General features: G+C 35.3%; 1 protein-coding gene across 2 annotated transcripts in view; it reads right to left on the reverse strand.

Moving 5' to 3' along the window:
* Nucleotides 1-17,776, reverse strand: part of TPR (translocated promoter region, nuclear basket protein) — a 65,348-nt gene that overhangs the window by 1,951 nt on the left and 45,621 nt on the right. The window contains exons 38-50 of one of the 2 annotated variants that reach the window (XM_015063270.3): nucleotides 17,488-17,760; nucleotides 16,477-16,625; nucleotides 15,758-15,841; nucleotides 12,571-12,771; nucleotides 11,351-11,482; nucleotides 11,069-11,159; nucleotides 8,538-8,722; nucleotides 7,285-7,353; nucleotides 7,077-7,168; nucleotides 5,047-5,153; nucleotides 3,779-3,874; nucleotides 3,496-3,652; nucleotides 1,454-1,572 (exon numbers count right to left, since the gene is read on the reverse strand). In XM_015063270.3, coding sequence (XP_014918756.2) covers nucleotides 1,454-1,572; nucleotides 3,496-3,652; nucleotides 3,779-3,874; nucleotides 5,047-5,153; nucleotides 7,077-7,168; nucleotides 7,285-7,353; nucleotides 8,538-8,722; nucleotides 11,069-11,159; nucleotides 11,351-11,482; nucleotides 12,571-12,771; nucleotides 15,758-15,841; nucleotides 16,477-16,625; nucleotides 17,488-17,760 — 1,755 coding nt within the window. Of the gene's footprint in view, nucleotides 1-1,453; nucleotides 1,573-3,495; nucleotides 3,653-3,778; nucleotides 3,875-5,046; nucleotides 5,154-7,076; nucleotides 7,172-7,284; nucleotides 7,354-8,537; nucleotides 8,723-11,068; nucleotides 11,160-11,350; nucleotides 11,483-12,570; nucleotides 12,772-15,757; nucleotides 15,842-16,476; nucleotides 16,626-17,487; nucleotides 17,761-17,776 lie in introns of both variants that reach the window. The other variant, XM_015063269.3, reaches the window with a different exon arrangement.

Here is a 17,776-nt window from a genome sequence, read left to right on the forward strand (position 1 = left end):
TTCCAGGTCTTTACTGAAATGTCATTTTCCTAGTAATGCTTTCTTTTGCCTGGCACATGGTGGGCACTGAAATATTTACTGACCAAATGAACAATTGCTCAGATGAGGCAGCTTAGTGTTTTATATTACCAAAAAATGTAGACATCCTAATTTCATAGCATACTATATAAGGGAACAAAAACCCTATCTTCTTATGCAAGCCCTGGTAAGATATAACTAGTGCCCATTCTACAGTTGAAAAGAATTCTCATGGGACATTAGAATATAATTGGAGAAAGAGCACTTCAGTAATTCTATTATTAATAATTCTGATAATTATGATACTTGAGCCCTGTGGACTGTAATGCATTGAGTTATATAGTTTATATACATTTCTAATTTGACTACAAGATTAATTATGACCATCCATACTTCACAATAAAATAAATGTGCAGGCATTTAAAGTTACTAGCTGTTAAAAGGGATCTGAGCCTTGGGATGTTGGCTCATAGGTTGATGTGTCAGAGAAAAGCAGCTGATAGGCAGAAAAGATCTCGAGATAGTAAAGTCCCATGACTGAAAAAAGTAGTAACTGAGCAGATCTTCCACAGAACATGAAGGTTCCATGGCAGAATTTGAGAATTACTGCTATAAACAATTCAAAATAAAAATAATCAGAGTGGATGATGGGTACTATATTTCTTCAATAATAAAAGTAATTCCGTACCTAAAAACTGTAAGACAGATAAGTTAGTACAGCGTATTATTTTAAAAGTGGAGTCCCTGAAGCCAAACTTCTTGAGTTTGCATCCTGGCTTGCCCATTATTTATTAGCTATGTACTATGGCAAAGTTATTCAACATTTCTGTGCCTCAGTTTCCGTATGAGTGATTACCATGTTGGTTTCATGTAAGAATTAAATAAATATATGTAAACGGCTTAAACATGGTCTGATACACAGTAAGTGCTCAATAAATGTTAATAACTTTTTTAAGAATACCAGATAGATAGTTTTTATTGTAGGAAAGATACATAAAATAGCCTTTTTCAAAGTTAATGTCATGTACTTGAAAAGAAAGCCAAACTTTGAGATTATTTACATCAGTAAATTTCAAATATTTTTTGAGCAACAGACCTCCTACCCTTCAACTCTTCAAATCCAATCTCATGTCAGAACCCCCAAATGTAGAACAAATAACATGACGCTGCTTTGTTTTCAAGAGGCAGGAGATGTGAAATATTGCTCCCTAGCTTCCTTTCCAGTAACCAATCCCTTACAGCCCTGCTGCACCTCCAGGACAACCACGTCTTTAATATACCTGATGTCTCCTTTAATGAAATACAATTTCCGTTTTAAATAAGGCATTTTAAACTCAGGGAAAAAAGAGAATTATCAATTTGTTACCGATAAAATTGTTTTTGCAAACAAGTTTGATGTATCGAAGTTGTGCTGTATTCAAGAGCAGGAACTTACCTACAGAAGAACTGGAAGGAGGATCCTGACTGGTAGAAGGAAGATCTGACTCATCAGATGCCTGAACAGGTTCTTCTTCCTGCTGGCTATCAATTTCTAGGCCTGCTTCTGAACTAATACTAAGAAAGGAAAATAAAAATTGATTGGTAGAAAACACAAGCTGATCTTTGAGGTATCCAAAATTGTTCCCAACCTCTTTTTGATATAGTTTATCACTTAAATAACCCCAAGTTCCCCCTAACTCAAGATTGTAGACTCTGACATTGATAATGGTTTATTTATTTTTTTTTAAGGGGGCAGGGGAAAAGAGAGCTCAAGTTGCTTTTTCCTTATTCCTCTCTCACCAGGACATGTTCCAATTTTAGTTTCTGCTTCCTTTCTTTGTCGTTTTTTTCTTTGACAAAGGATGTGCACATTCTTGACATTCATAAGAGATATTACCGAGATCTTGAAATCTCAAAACACCTTTCTAGGAAAGCAGAGCACTAAAATAATTTACAAGTCACAACTATAAACAACTAATTCACCAGGGGCTCTAGCCCAGATGAGACATGCTGTGGGTATGTGATTTCCTGGCTCAATGGCTATAACTTCACCACTCTCTCTCCCACTCAAAAAAGCACATCAAAACGCAAGGAAGGGAGGTAACAATCCAAAAGCACTTTGAATCTGCTCCAGTATTATCATCTGCAAATTTTAGTACAGTCATTAGTAATAATGTATCTGAAAGATGTCTTTCATAACTATGTGTTGAAGTTGAGAAGTGCTAATGAAGTGTAAAGTGCATGGGGCTGAAGTCAAGGGTCAAATCCAGTCTAAGCCAGTTACCAGTGGCCTAAGCAAGTTATTTTAACATGCTCTGAGTCTGGGCTTCCTCACTGTAAATTGGAGATAATACTTTGTAGAGATTTTGTGTGGGTCAGAAACGACATATATAAAGCAACTTGCATACATGGTATGAAATTAATGACAGCTAGTATTCCCAGCAGGGTGTATAACCTCAAAATCAGCAGCACTGTGTTACAGCATATTAATAAGCCTGCTTTTTCTCTCATATGCTAGAAGTGGCCTATAATTATGCTAAGAAAATACTGCTAAATAAAACAAAATCTTTGAGCTCTACCTAGGAAATCTGGGTGCTAGTTCTAGCTATGCTTCTATGAAGTAGTTTAACTTTTTTATTTTATAAAGAATTAGGTTCTGCCTTGAAAGTTAAAACTTTTCCAAGACCATGGTCTAGTGCTTCTTTGCATTAAATTACTCTACTCCCTCTGGGGTGCCTGGGTGGTTCAGTTGATTACGTGTCCAATTTCAGCTCAGCTCATGATCTCATGGTTCTTGAGTTCAGCCCCGCATTGAGCTCTGACAGCTCAGAGCCTAGAGCCTGCTTTGGATTCTATGTCTCCATCTCTTCTCTCTCTGCCCATCTCCCGCTCACACTGTCTCCCTCAAATAAACGTTAAAAAAATTTTTTTAAATAAATTACTCTACTCCCTTGACTTAAAAAATACAGATGATGTGTCATGAAATGCTTTTGTTAAACTTTGTTTATAACTGATGTATTAAAAAAATGTTGTCAGGTCTTAAAAACTACTAGAAGTTTCTAATTTTTAAGAAGTCAGTATTTCAGACATCAAGTTCTAAATGCACATAAAGAATGAATAAATGAGGTTCACTCAAGAGCCCACTACAAAATGGAAAGTGAGTCATTTCCAAATTTTCACTGAAAGACTTCTTACTTAGAGAAAAGTTCAAGCAGCTACATTAATGCAAGGGTACCAGTGACTTTAAAGAAAAGACTGTTCTAGAATACACGTAATTTTCAGGGAGATAAACATTTTAAAAATTACTTGTCTGCTGCAGTAACATCCAAGTCCTAAAATATATTACTATATGAAAAAATCAGTCTTCCAAAATGTATAGCTTGGTTTATTTTTGTAATGGGATGCTACTGAAAATACAGCCAAACCCACTGTCTCCTGTCTAAAGGAAAACAAGTGTAAAAGTCTAAAGCAAGCAAAAATTATAAAGTAAACCTTTACCCTTCAGATTCTGCCTCCACAAATACTTCATCTCCATCATCACCTGTTGCTGTTTCATTTGTTGTGGATAAAGTGCCAGTGGACGTTGTCACCATTGGAACCGACTGAGAGGCGTGCTCTGAAGCATCAGAGGTGGTACTCTCAGTAAATACGGTCACTTTAAAATGAAAAGAAACGACAACTTTAACTTGGTGGCTTACCAAATCTTTAGCCAGAAGATGTTTCACAGGTTCCCATTTTACCAAGAATGCACATAATCTACCAGTCTGCCTGTGATACTTACCAGGGGCTGCCACTTGTAGAGGTGTGGTGGGAACACTTCGGCCACCTGACTCTTCTTCATGAGCTAGGAAGAGGGGTGTTTCATACATTCCTAAACCTAAAGACAATTCTAAATATTAATGAATGATTGAAAGAACATAAAAATGTCAATATGCTAGGTATCTGAAAGAAAAAAAATGAATCAGTGGAGACACACAAGTTTGCTGTAGCCCACTTATTTCGCACATCAGGCAAAAATCAGTCTCTCAAAATGTAAATGTAACTGAAACACATCCTTTAAGTTCACAGACACTCAGAAGCCTTTAAAAAAGTACCTAAGATGCTAGTCCTGTGATTTCATATAAGCTAACTTTATGGAATACCCAACTAAATCAGGTCCTATGTTAGAATCTACTCACCAAAACTACAAGATATGACTCTTCCCCTTTTTGTTAAAGAAACTGAATTTCAAGGAGGCTAATCAACTTTCCCCAAGTTGCAAAACTAGTAGGTGGTAGCATTCCAATTTAAGCCTAGACTTGACTTCCAAGCCTAGGAATTGTCCTACAAAATAAAAAATCATAAGATTTGAATTTATATAAAAGATACAGTATATGGCTTATATGAGGGTTGTAGATTAATCCTTTATTTTGGGCTTATAAAAGTAGTATGCTTTCCTTATTCACTTACAAAATGCCATACAGCTTACCACAAATATAGTTGGTTATATGGATGCCGACTGAGGATTAAAAGGTAATTAATTCCACAAAAAGCATAATTCATGTTTAACAGCCAACTAGTATTACTTAACTTAGGGGTCATTTTATGCCACATATTTTACACATTTTATCTTTCTTACTTTCAATGTCAGTAGACAATATCTAATTAATTTTATACCTTTAACTAGAAATGTAAAGTACCAAACTAAACATAAAACAGGCTGCATTCCTTCCAACAACTTTAAAATGGCTCATTGTACCTATGTTCAACAAATATTCCTAAATAGTTAGTACATGTATGACATATAGGAGCCAGAAGAAATAAAAATGTAAAATCTAGTCCTTATGCTCAAAGATCTGAGAACTTTGTTGGAAAGGTAAGATTTATATGTAAGGCAATGTTTAACAAGTAGTAAATACAGCTTTTCCCAAAAATCTGCAGAGGAATTACTTAGATATCAATTTTTAAAAAAAGTTTATATTTGCTCACTTAAAAAAAATCACATCAGAATAGCTTATTACTTGAATACGTGCAAATCCAGGAGATCTAAGCATTTATTTATCTATTTACCTCCTTGAGAAGCAAGCTGGCCAAGATCAGAGTGACTTGAACTTGTCTGTGGCATATCTTCAGGTGGCCCAAACCGGAATCTAGGAACACCAGCAACCTGTGGGGAGCTAAATAGACAAAAATGAATTTAAGATAAAATTTAAAGTTACTTTGTTTAAATCACAATGATGGGAAACAATATAGAAGGAAGAATAAGCACAAAGTAGGAAGAAAACAGATTAGAAATAAAGTTGATTACAGAAATCCTTATAAAAATATTTTCAAGATATCAGTTGTCAATGAATTTAGTAATAAGATTACATGTGATTTATATATATTTAATTTATCGGTAACTTTCAGCTCTCTTGAACTATGCCTCACATTTCCTGAATCTACTGGATCTCTATCTCCACGTAGATACACTGAAAACAACACAAATCTAAAATGAGAAGTACCAAAAAAAAAAAAGAGTTAGAATGAAGTCATGAGACAAAGTCTTGTCTTGGTTTTCACTGTTGAGTCATAGATAAGTCACCTCTAGCCCACTTCCTCTCTGAAAGAGCTCATCACACGGCTCCCAAGGTCTAGAAAAAGTCTAGACCCTGTTAGATGGCTAGAAACTTGTCTTCCCCTTGTCCTAATAACATTATCATCCATCTGCCTGCCCATAATCCAGGGTACACAACAGCATTATCTCTTTGCCCACGTCTCACCCTACCCTTCCACCTTCTTTCACTAGCCAGCCACTAATGTTTATGGATTATTCCTCTGTGTTACTCTTAAATCTATTTTCTTTTCCATGTCAACACTATTGCTTTAGTTAAGGATGTTCTCTTTCAGATGGGTTGTTAAACTTATCTTCATAAAATTATTAGAACCTTGCATTCTGACCTATGCAAGAATCTGCTGACTGGCTGTCACTCAGAACCAGCTTCCTGGAGTCTCTTTCTGATAGGCTGACTTCCAGAAGGGAAGGGCAGACACTGATCAGTTGGCTTGGAAAAGTGTGTTAACCAAGATGAGTTATGGTTAATTGAGCAAGTTTAAGATAGGTTTTGATAGGCATATATTATATGGGCATATATTTTCCCAAGTCTCTGGAACTTTTTCATTCTGGTATTCAAGTACATCCTATTATGCACCTAATACTTTAGCTACAATTAAACGAGTACTTTCACATGGAAAGCTTTTTTATCCTTTAAGAGAAGTGGTTTGGCCCAAGTTAACACAGGTTCTAGAGCCAGAATGACTGGTTCGAAATAATAAACTGCCATTTTCTTGCTGTCTGTTAATATCTCTGTGCTTCCTTATATGTAAAACAGCGACAATAATGGTGTGTAGGCTCATAGCTATAAAGATTAAATAAACAGATTCATGGAAATGCTCAAAAGTGGTAGGTAATTCTTTTCCAAGACTCAATTCAGTGTTGTCCCCATTAAGTCTCATATTCTTTTCCCCTAACTTCTTTGTATTAAAAAGCCTATTGTTTATCCTTTTATTCTCCTAGACTGAGTAGGTGACAATTAGTTTCCTCATATGCTTGGCTTTTGAAATAATGCCATCCTTCACGATCACTGCCATTACCAACACCTTCATCAACATCTGCAAGGCATTTACTACATACCAGGTAATACTCTAACCATGTTAGTATAAATCAGTTCATTTAATTCCCACAACTTCTATGGTACTAACTACCGTATTATGCCCATTAGTAAAATGAGAATAGAGAATAGAATAGAGAACCTAAATAACCTGACACAGCTGGCAAGCAGTACAGCTAAGTTTCAAACCCAGGCATTCTGACTCCAGAGGCTGTGTTCTTAACCACTGTTATAATGTCTTTAAATTTCAAATTCCTAATGGATGCAACTATATTTCATTCGCCTTTATATCATTTTCCCCAACACTACATCCTCAGCCCTCCTACCCCAGTGCTCAGGACACAATTAGAAGACTCAATAAGTAATGAATCACTCAAATATAAACAAACTGACAGGGAAAAAGAAAGAATATGATTAGTTACAAAATATGTTTCTTGTTCATTAACTTACTGAATTGCTTCAGCAAATCCATCAGTGCGATGTGGTACCACAAGAGTTGGAGTACTGGGAACTGTTCTGTCCTCATCATCAAAAAAGTGCTGCTGCTGAAATGAAGGCAGAAAATGGGAATCAACAGGCATGACAGAAACACATGTATGGACTATGTAAGTATGTGCTGAACAAATGAGTCACTTTCACATAATGGGTAGATAGTTACCATGCCACCTATTCCCGGAGTCAACTGAAGCCCACGTCCTACAGACTGCCTCCGAGTCATCTGAATTCTCTGTGTCAAGAAGGGAATTACATTTGTTTTAAGGAATCAGGCAATGAAACAAGAACCAAATACCAATAGATACAGCTTACTACACTGATCATAACAGCACTGAAATGTTAGCATATAATGTAACCATCAGGGTATCTTTTCAGGAAAAATTGCTTATATTTGCACTAAAGAAATCAGTTTTAAATAGCGATAAATTTTTAAATGTACAGAGTGTAATATTGACCAACAAATACTTTATTAACCAAAAGACAAAATATTAACCAATATTTAAAACCAATCTCTGATCCTACTTTATTTGTATGTAGCTAACTTACTTTCTATTTCCTTAATTTAAGACATTAGGGAATGTGCCTTTGGATCTTAAAGCTTAATTATTCTTTGTAGCTCAAACAGCAATATGGTCTTCACATAAACTGTTGCCCAATTTAGGCAATTCTGAATTGGTAGATTTGGTATATATTACAGGATCCATACACAATCCATTAAGGCTATATTTTTACCTAATGAGGTTATCTTCATCTGTGGTATTTTAGAAGAATCTACACCTGACAGTTTTCAGTACACCATAATGTAGGGTAAGAGTCAAGCTAGATTAGTAAGAGCCTTTGTAGTTTTCCTGCTGTTTCTGTAAGAGTTTCTGATTAAGAGATGTTCAACCCTATTACAAAGAGTGCTACATGCTAAGGGTCATGAACACTTTCATTAATTAGGAAAATGGAAATTAATATGTATGAATGAAACAAAAGGAGAGAACAAAATGTTCTGTTACGCAGAATAGCAATTTCCTTTTGAAGAAAAAACATGCGCACCATAGAAAAAGAAACCTTCAAAATACATGGTGGTCTGCTGCTAAAATAAAATTTACTTTAATTAAAATCCCAGAAACCCTTTTCCTTTTTTTTAACCAGACCTTTATTTGTTATGACTGTAACCATTTCAATTTATACACAACTTTTAGTAAGCCTTGCCTTTCTAAAACTTGCTTCACTTATGAAGTAAATTACTGCCATATTTTAAGGAAAAGAAGTAAGAGATTAGTTTCAGTTCAAAAAACTTTATAAAAATATGCTAAAACGTTAAAAAGTTCATTTAACTTCTGGAAAAAATTGTATCTAACAGAAAGGAGGAGAGATAAAGCCAAGATTTTTTAGTTTATTTTTCAGATTGGCCAGTACTTTTAATACCTGAACTGGTGGTCCCAATTCTTGAGGTGGAGCATGAATGGTTAGGCGTGGGGGCAGAGGGTGTGGAGGGCGTCTCGGAGACTGAGGTGCTCGAGGAGTCTGTCTTTCAGAAGCTGATGATGGCTGTTGTTCTCTAGAAATGTCCTGGGAAAAAGATGGCTCCGCAGTACCTGCATTGCCTTCACCTAGAGGAAAAGAGAAGCTTATTTTGAACTATTAAATTTATCACAGAATAACTTGGACAATCCCCTAGAAGTATAAATTTTGCCACTAGGAATGGTCACCTCACTAATACTTTCAGAAGGAAAGTAGTGAGGTGTGGACAATGGGAGTGCAATTATCAGCTGTGCAGCCTTAGGCAAGTCCCTTAACCTGAGTCTATTTCTCTGGTTGGTTAATGGAACCAGCTAAAAAATACTTCTGTATTTTCAGTTTCTTAAACTTGTAATTTCAATGTCTTGATCTTCAGATGTCTAGGTCTTCTACATACGTGGTAAAAACAACAGAAGCTGTTTCCCACTGGGAAAGTAAATAGGCTATCACAGAATTTAGCAGTTTTAAAAGTCTGAGGTCTGGAATCAGATTCTAGCTATAACATTTAATAGCTATGTGATCTTTTTTTTTTCCTCTTCTTTTTTAAGTCATCTCTATGCCCAATGTGGGGCTCAAACTCACAACCCCGAGATCAAGAGCTGCATGTTCTACCGACTGCATGTCCTGAGCCAGCCAGGTGCCCCTCTCAGATTCTTAATTGGTACCTAAACTGATAAGCTCATTGTAAGAATATAGTTGACTCTTGAACAACACGGGTTTGAACTGCACAGGTCCATATATGCAGATTTTTTACAGTGCAGTACAATAATTATATGTTCTCCTCACGATTGTCTTAATAATGTTTTCTTTTCTCTAGCTTACTTTATTAAAAGAACACAGTATATGATACAATATATGAAAACATGTTAATTGTTTTATGATATCACTAAGGCTTCTAGGTCAACAGTTAGCCATTAGTAGTCAAATATTGGGGGGGTCAGAAGTTATACTTGAATATTTGACTATACAGGGGGTTTGGCATCCTTAACCCTGGCATTGTTCAATTTAATATTAAGTACAGTTGCTCAGGAAAAGCATTCTTTTTGTAACTTTTTGGCAACATACCAAATACATCCACTAACTTAATTTTATCCAGATCACTAGGCCTATTTTTGTTTGATTGTAAAAAAGAAAGTCTCCAGTAAGTATTCAATGAACATCTATTATATACTTTGTATCTGGAAAAAAAATGGCTACCAACATTGGCCCTGAAAAGACTTAACTTTCAGTGATAATACTTAAAAGGGCAAAACATATTTCTTCCTGTATCCAACTATGTGACACATAAGATGTTTCTTAAATCTACAAAATGTTTTATAAAATGTAAATTATGACCCCAAATTATCATTAATCTCTCCTTATGTCCCTTAAAAAGTAATATTATGTTTTAGTATATGGTTTAATATTCATTAGTTTATTTTTTTCCTAAAAAATTTAAAAGCTGACAGGTTGCCTATGCCCTTGCTTTATCTTAATTCACATGAGCACATACCATGCATTTATTTTTTAAGTTCATTTATTCATTTTGAAAGAGAGAGAGAAAGTAAGGGAGAGAGAGGTAGGGAAGGGCAGAAAGAGAGGGAAAGAGCGAATCCCAAGCAGGCTCCGCACTATCGGCACAGAGCCGACGTGGGGCTTGAACTCACAAACTGCAAGATCATGACCTGGGCCAAAGTCAAGAGTTGGACATTTAACCCACCAAGCCACCCACAAGCCCCATACCTTGCATTTTTAAATGTGCAGGTTTATACAGAAATTCAGACACAGTTTTCCCAATAGTCCACATATATAAGGCTTTATTACATTACCCTTCATGATTTTGGCTCAGTATTATTTATAAAACCAGGATATTAGACCAGATGATCATCAATTCTTTAAAACACATTTAAAAATGTTCTAAAATAAATTTTTCTATGATTTCCAGAATCCTTTAATACCTACAACATTTCAGTGAGGTCTGGACTCATCCTCTCAAACATCTAACAAAAAGCATGTTACGATGACCACAGTATCTTTTATTCAATGGAAAACCAGTAAACATTGCAAAGCTCCAACACCCACAAATCCTAAATGTACAGCTTGATTTAGATGACCTCTTCTGGCTGTGAACTGCTATTACCACTGTTAGAGGCCCCTGACTGAACTTTTTCCACTTAATAAAAACAGCAGCAACACGTTATATTTACAATACTTTACAGACTTCGGAATGTTTGAATCTTACAAAAGTCTGATGTGGCAGCAAAGACAGTATAATGACTTTAGTGATAAATATAGTAGACTTTACATGAGAGAGTAACAAACCTAGAATAGGCTAATCTCTTGCTTGCTAATTTACTAACCAAGTTTCATTCCTTACATGATAATCAAATGCTATCCTAGTTTAGAAGATATTACTAGAAATATTCAATTAAAAAAGGTGTCCTTAAAAAAAGTCTCACCACTGTTCTGAGAATCAGCAGCTCTCTGATTACTTTCACCTCCACCCATACTTTCTTCTGTTTCTGTACCTGGATCAGTTCCATCACCACCCTAAAAACAAAATATGAGGAATAAGTGCAAATATATTAGTTACCTTAAAAACATCATAACCAACCTAAACCACACTAACAACAAACAAACAAATCCAAAGGTCTAAGAAGTGTTAGTGTTCTGACAACACAGGCCTGTGTATACCCTTGGAAAACAGTTTTTCTAGCAAGTTCTTAATTCTAGCCACTTACCTCAGCATCATCAGCTTCATATCCATCATTGCCATCTGCGCTACCAGTGCCTTCGTTACTATCTTCACCCTCATCTCCCATCCCTGTGTCATCCTCATCATCATCCTCATCTTCCTCATCTTCTTCATAATCCTAGCAGAAAAATTCCCAAGGAAAAACAAAGATCTTTGATGTAGCACACATATTCTGCACATCCTAACGGTGTGTTTAAAAATTTCAATAGGGGCGCCTGGGTGGCTCAGTCGGTTGAGCGACCGACTTCGGCTCAGGTCACGATCTCACAGCTCATGAATTTGAGCCCCGTGTCGGGCTCTATGCTGACAGCTCAGAGCCTGGTGCCTGCTTCCGATTCTGTGTCTCCCTCTCTCTCTCCCCCTAACCCCCTTGTATTCTGTCTCTGTCTCTCTCAAAAACAAATACACATTTAAAAAAAAAAAAAAATTTCAGTGACACACCATTGATCAGGATACAGGAATTGTCCTGAGAGTTATATGGAATTATGTCAGTGGCAGCAAATAGCACAACTGTGAGGTTTACTGGAATGAGTACTATAATAATCAGTTCTGTATCCTAACTGTTAACATGAGATCAGTTCAAAGATCAAAGCTCCGAGGTGTCCAAAAAGTGTTAGGTGGTCCACTTGATTCTCAATTTAAAAAGTGGCACTGAAGAAAAAACATGATGGAATTATACTAAACTATGAGCCTTTAAAAACCACTGTTTGATTAATGAAAGAATCTCAAAAGAATGGTTATCAATAAGGATTAATTCCCAAAATAAAAAATAAAGTTTCACTTAAAATGCTTCAATTAGCAAAAAAACAAAAAAACACACACAAAAGACACAAAAAAACCTTCCATTATTTTTGAAAAAAATTATGTGACTAAACAAGAAAAAAAAACCCCTTTTTTATCTCCAGAAATGATAGAGCTTACAATTAAATCCAGTTAGTTGTCAGTAATATTTAAAACTAAGTTCAATTAATTTAACAAATTTAGCAAATCCTAAAAGGGCTTAGCAATTAAAAAAAAAGATGGAGTTTTCATCACTTGTTCTATGCTCAATTCCATTAGAAAATGTTAATTTCAGAACTATTGGGATAAAAAAAGCAAAATAACCTATTTAAACTGACAGGGAAGCAGATGTTACTGGTTGATGAATTAGCAGTTTTAAGGATCGGAGCATTTCATCCAGCAGTTTAAAAATAATGGATGATTTACCTCATGCTCTCCATCATTTTCATCATCATCCTCTTCTTCATCATCACTGTCAATTACAATGACATCATCTCCTTTGCCTTGACCATCTTGGGATGAAGTTGTCGTTTGCTGATCTGACTGAAGGGGTCCAAGGTCTATTTGTAGAGACTGAGAGGTTTCTTCACTGTCTTCCATCGGAGTATAATCTCCCTGAGTAACTCCCTTATAAGAGTGGAAAAAAAAAATACAAAGAAAAACAATTTTTTTTAAAGTAAAATATACTGAAAACTATCAGTGAGATACTGTATATCTAAGACAAAAAAACACTTGTGGACTAGTAGCATTTTGTTTTTAAAACGTGATTTTTAGGGGCGCCTGGGTGGCTCAGTCAGTTAAGTGTCCGACTTCGGCTCAAGTCATGATCTCACGGTCCGTGAGTTCGAGCCCCGCGTCGGGCTCTGGGCTGACAGCTCAGAGCCTGGAGCCTGCTTCAGATTCTGTGTCTCCCTCTCTCTCTGCCCCTCCCCCGTTCATGCTCGGTCTCTCACTGTCTCAAAAATAAATAAACATTAAAAAAATAAAAAAATAAAAATAAAATAAAATGTGATTTTTATTAAAAGAAGAATTAATTTGAAACACACACTAAAAAAAATAAATCGGGTTTCTTTACCGTCTTCTTGTAAAGGAAGCATTATAAACCCATTGAGTAATACTCCAACACAAAAAAATGCATATATACAGATATATGTGTATGAAAACCGGCATGATAGTGTAGATCAGTGTTGTCCAACAGAAACACAATGTGATCCACGATGTGATTCACACATGTAATTTTCAATTTTCTAGTAGTCATTTAAAAAATGAAAACAAGTGAAATCAGTTTATATTCTTAATATATACAAAATATTATTTCAATATGTAATCAAACTAAGAATTTTTAAGTAGACATTCCACCTTTTAAAATTTATAATTAAGTCCTTTATTATCCAATGTAGGTTTTTATACTCACAGTCTATCTCAATTCAGACTAGCTCTATTTCAAGTGTTCAACAGCCAATGTGGTTAATTGACAGTGTAGTTGCAGACCAAAGTCAGAAAAAAAGAATATTCACAGGCTTGCAACTTATTATTATCAAAAAAAAATTTATTCCCCAAACCAGAAATAGCCTGGAAAACACACTAAACAAAATAAGCTATTATTATTGTCTTTTTTTAAAACAGCTGCCTTCTTAAGACAATGTTTACTTATTTTTGAGAGAGAGACAGAGAGAGACAGAGGGAGAGAATGAGTGGGGGAGGGGCAGAGAGAGAGGGAGGCACAGAATCCGAAGCAGGCTCCAAGCTCTGAGCTGTCAGCACAGAGCCTGACGCAGGGCGTGAACTCATGATCCACAAGATCATGATGGGAGTCAAAGTCGGATGCTTAACTGAATGAGGCACCCAGGTACCCCTATTTATTATGGTCTTTTTACAAAGGTGCTTCTATCCCTAATAACTCACTATACTGTTCTCAAACCATGTTAAAGACATTAGACGTGAATATAATTCTTTGCTTAATTCACCCTCACAATTCTATCTTGTTAGCCTCTGAAATCAACTGTAATTTAAGCTTTATTTTTGTTATTTACTATAAAAAATTAAATGACTACTTTTTGGTTAAGCACTCAGCAAAATCTATTTTTTATACAAGCCCAAAGCAATGTCTTGTGAATTCCTTCACAAAGATTATATTTGCTGTAATGGGAAAAAATGAGTAATTTATGGTATAATTAAAAATGTGCTTCAAAGTGACAGGCTTATTTCAAGAAAAGCAATGCTTACAAAGAACATCTGCTTCAATGTCAGAAAACCAGAAAAATGAACTGTTACACATCAGTAGATAATGCTAAAAGTGGAATGGAATGCCAAATGGTACTTCTGAGTCACAGGCAATTTTGCCAATCTCAAGAAAAAACTTTGTACAGAAGACTTTAGTATAATTTGACCAAGTCTGGCAAGAAATTAGAAATTCAAGTATTATTTCAAAACTGTTATCATGCTTTTCAGATATGACACTCTGAAAGACACGTGAAATGGAGGTCATTTAGAGTACTATGCACTCATCTTTAAGGTTTAGTTTTCTGCTTTAATTAAGGAAAATAGGGAAAATGAACTTAAAAATTAATACATCTAAGAAACCAAAATTCACTTGCAATCTATGGTTGCTTATGATCTGCTTGAAACAATCCCTTAATTTTATATAGATAATTTTAGAATAAATGATCCTAAAAATTTATCCAGACAGAACATACTATTTCAAGCTGAGGAGTATAACTAGAAACTAGACAGCCTAAGTCCCAGCTCCAGTGCTATCAGAAGTTGAGTATGTTATTTACCTGAGCATCATATAATAGGGCTGTTGAGGATTAACTTGGCTAATAACTGCTAATTTCTTAGAACACTTGGGATGCACAGTAAGGAATTGTATTGATTATCAGTTGTTAAACTATTAATATTACTATATTACGAATTCTCAATTATTGTGGCAGAGGGATGAAAGAAAAGCAATAGTACCTAAAACAGTATCTGCCACGTATTTTTAGTACTTATGATACTAAAAATCATGTTATATTATTCCAACAGATGAGAAGGCTTAAGGCCTTAAGGCTTACAATCAATGACTTGCCACAGTCACACAACTTCTCAGTGGTAGTCAGGAATGGAACATAATGGTTTATAGCTTCAGAGTCTAAGCACTAGTGAGACTGCCTCTGGAGAAGCCTCATTTACAGTTCAAAAAATGAAAAAAAATACAAATGCATTTCCTTTCATCGGCTGTTTTAATCCCATAAGAGAAGCAATAGAGGGGAGAGCAATAAAGGACCACCAAATGGGCACTATGGATTAACCCAAGACTCAACCAGCACTCATCTTTCCAAATAGTTAAGAGTGTATAATCTTTACTCATGACAACTCTTAGCCTGCAAAAATTCTGTGTTAAGTATAATAAAAACATCTCTTTAACAAAGTTTATAAGGCAGTATACTAATTAGGAGTAAAACAAAACAGAAATTGCAATGGTAACTCTAATGTTATTTCATTAAATATAAAAGCATCAAGTTAAAAAAAAAGTCCAAGTAATGTTACAATTTGTCAAAGCTGATTTCATTCATGAAATGAATTTAAATGTTTTACTTTAAATGTTTATTACTTTAAATGTTTTACTTACTTCTCCAATGGAATCTTGAGAATCTTGGTTGTATACTTGAGTCTCTACCTCTCCATCAGTACTTTCTTCTGCCATCACTTCTTCCTGAATAATAATACAAAGTGTGTTAACCAGATCAATTTACTAAGATGAAGAGTCACCTGCTCAGCTAGTTTTCCCAAAATAAAAACTTAAATCTATAATTTTATGAAGCTGCTCTTACATTACATACATACAACAGAAATGCTCTTACATTTATATGATATAACCAACCACAGTTCTCTTCAGTATAAACAAGTTTATAAACACTAATTAAATACATGCTAATGAAATTAATTTAGTAGTTTTAACGTTTCATGGTAAAACTTAATTCATTACAATTTTAGCTTCAACAAAAGAAAATAAAGGAACACAGTTTTGGTTAAACTGAGAAAAAGATGGCAGGTAACAGTTTAAAATGTCCATGAGACGATAAACTCCTTATTCTTTGATTAGAAAAAATAACCATTCATTCCACTGAAATGGAATACAACTTAAGTTTTTATAACTGTCTTTTTTTTAATTGAAATGGGAAATAATTCAGTCAAAACATATGCCAAGAATTATAAACAAGTGTTGGCAAAGCAACAATACCTGAGCTGTCAGTTGAAGCTTTGCAGTAAGTTCAACGAGAGTTTTCCAAGTAATGGATTTTGGCTCCAACAGGTCCATGCACCTAATAATGTGACTGAAAGACTTACCTCAGTTCCTACAGGGGTAACACTTTTCAACTTCTTTGGAAGAGGCATTTCCACGGTATCATCAGAGACTTGGTCTGATGCTTCTATGGTGCTATCCTCTTCCTCTTCACGTGTCCGTTTAGGCAAAGAAGAACTTGGGGTAGCCGAAACTTTGAAATTACATAATTAAAATCTTGAATTAGAGGATAACAAACTCAATGAAACAAAGTTAGTTTTTGAAACATTTTGGTCGTTTAACTGAAGAAAGATATAGTAAACACTTAACTGAACAGTTCAACGTAATTTATTCCTGCTAATATATGTGTAAGCAAAGAGTAACTGGGGTGCCTATGTGGCTCAGTTGGCTAAGCGTCTGACTCTTGATTTCAGCTCAGGTCATGATCTCATGGTTGTGAGATGAGCCCAGCATTGCACTCCAAACTCTGTTTAAGATTCTCTCTCCCTCTCCCTCTTACTCTCCTCCACACACCTGCTCTCAATCAATGGTCTTATACTATCAATCTTAAATGTGGTTAATAAACCCCATCAACTTTTACAGCAATGCACTTGATTCACGGTGTACTGATGTATAACTGCTATTCACAAAGTTTACATAGGGCCTTCTATTGCTATAAAATCCAAGACTCCTTGGATAAAAAAATTTACACTGTTTGTTTAGATTTGAAAATCCTTATATGGTCTCCTACATGTTTTTTTCCTCTCAGGACCTGTATTAAATTACATATAATGTTATGGGGTTGTATCACCTTTAAAACCAGTCAAAATAACTGGAAGAGAAGAAAGATCTTAATGACAAAAATGAGTGATCTAGTAGTAAACATGAAATGAAGTGTTAGGAATCCATTCATCCTTCCTAACCCCATTTAGAAAACAAGTACGTACAAAGAATACTCAAGATGTGTATCATATCCAAGAAAATACAATGCACAGGTCTACTTTAACTTGCTTTTAGGATTAACCTTATCAAAAAAAAATTAAAAATTAAAACAAAATAAATGAAATTAAGCTTACCAGTGCCAAATACTGCTGTGGAAGTAGAAGGCCGCTCAACTGGCGAACTCTGTACAACTTCTACTATGTTGGGTGACAGCTCTTGATTTGCAGGCTCTATCTGAGGATGACTCTGCTGGGTGGGTTGCACAAAAGCTGTAGCCTGCGTTTGTTGCTGAACGGTTAAAATGGGTTGAGGGATCGAAGGCTGGACATTAGGACTAGTAGAACGAACAGAACCACTTGCACTTCCAAACACTGGAACATGTTCCACAGGCCCTTCTGACTGCATCGCTGAAAAATAATTATA

Source organism: Acinonyx jubatus, chromosome E4 (genome assembly GCF_027475565.1).
Source record: "Acinonyx jubatus isolate Ajub_Pintada_27869175 chromosome E4, VMU_Ajub_asm_v1.0, whole genome shotgun sequence".
NCBI lineage: Eukaryota > Metazoa > Chordata > Mammalia > Carnivora > Felidae > Acinonyx > Acinonyx jubatus.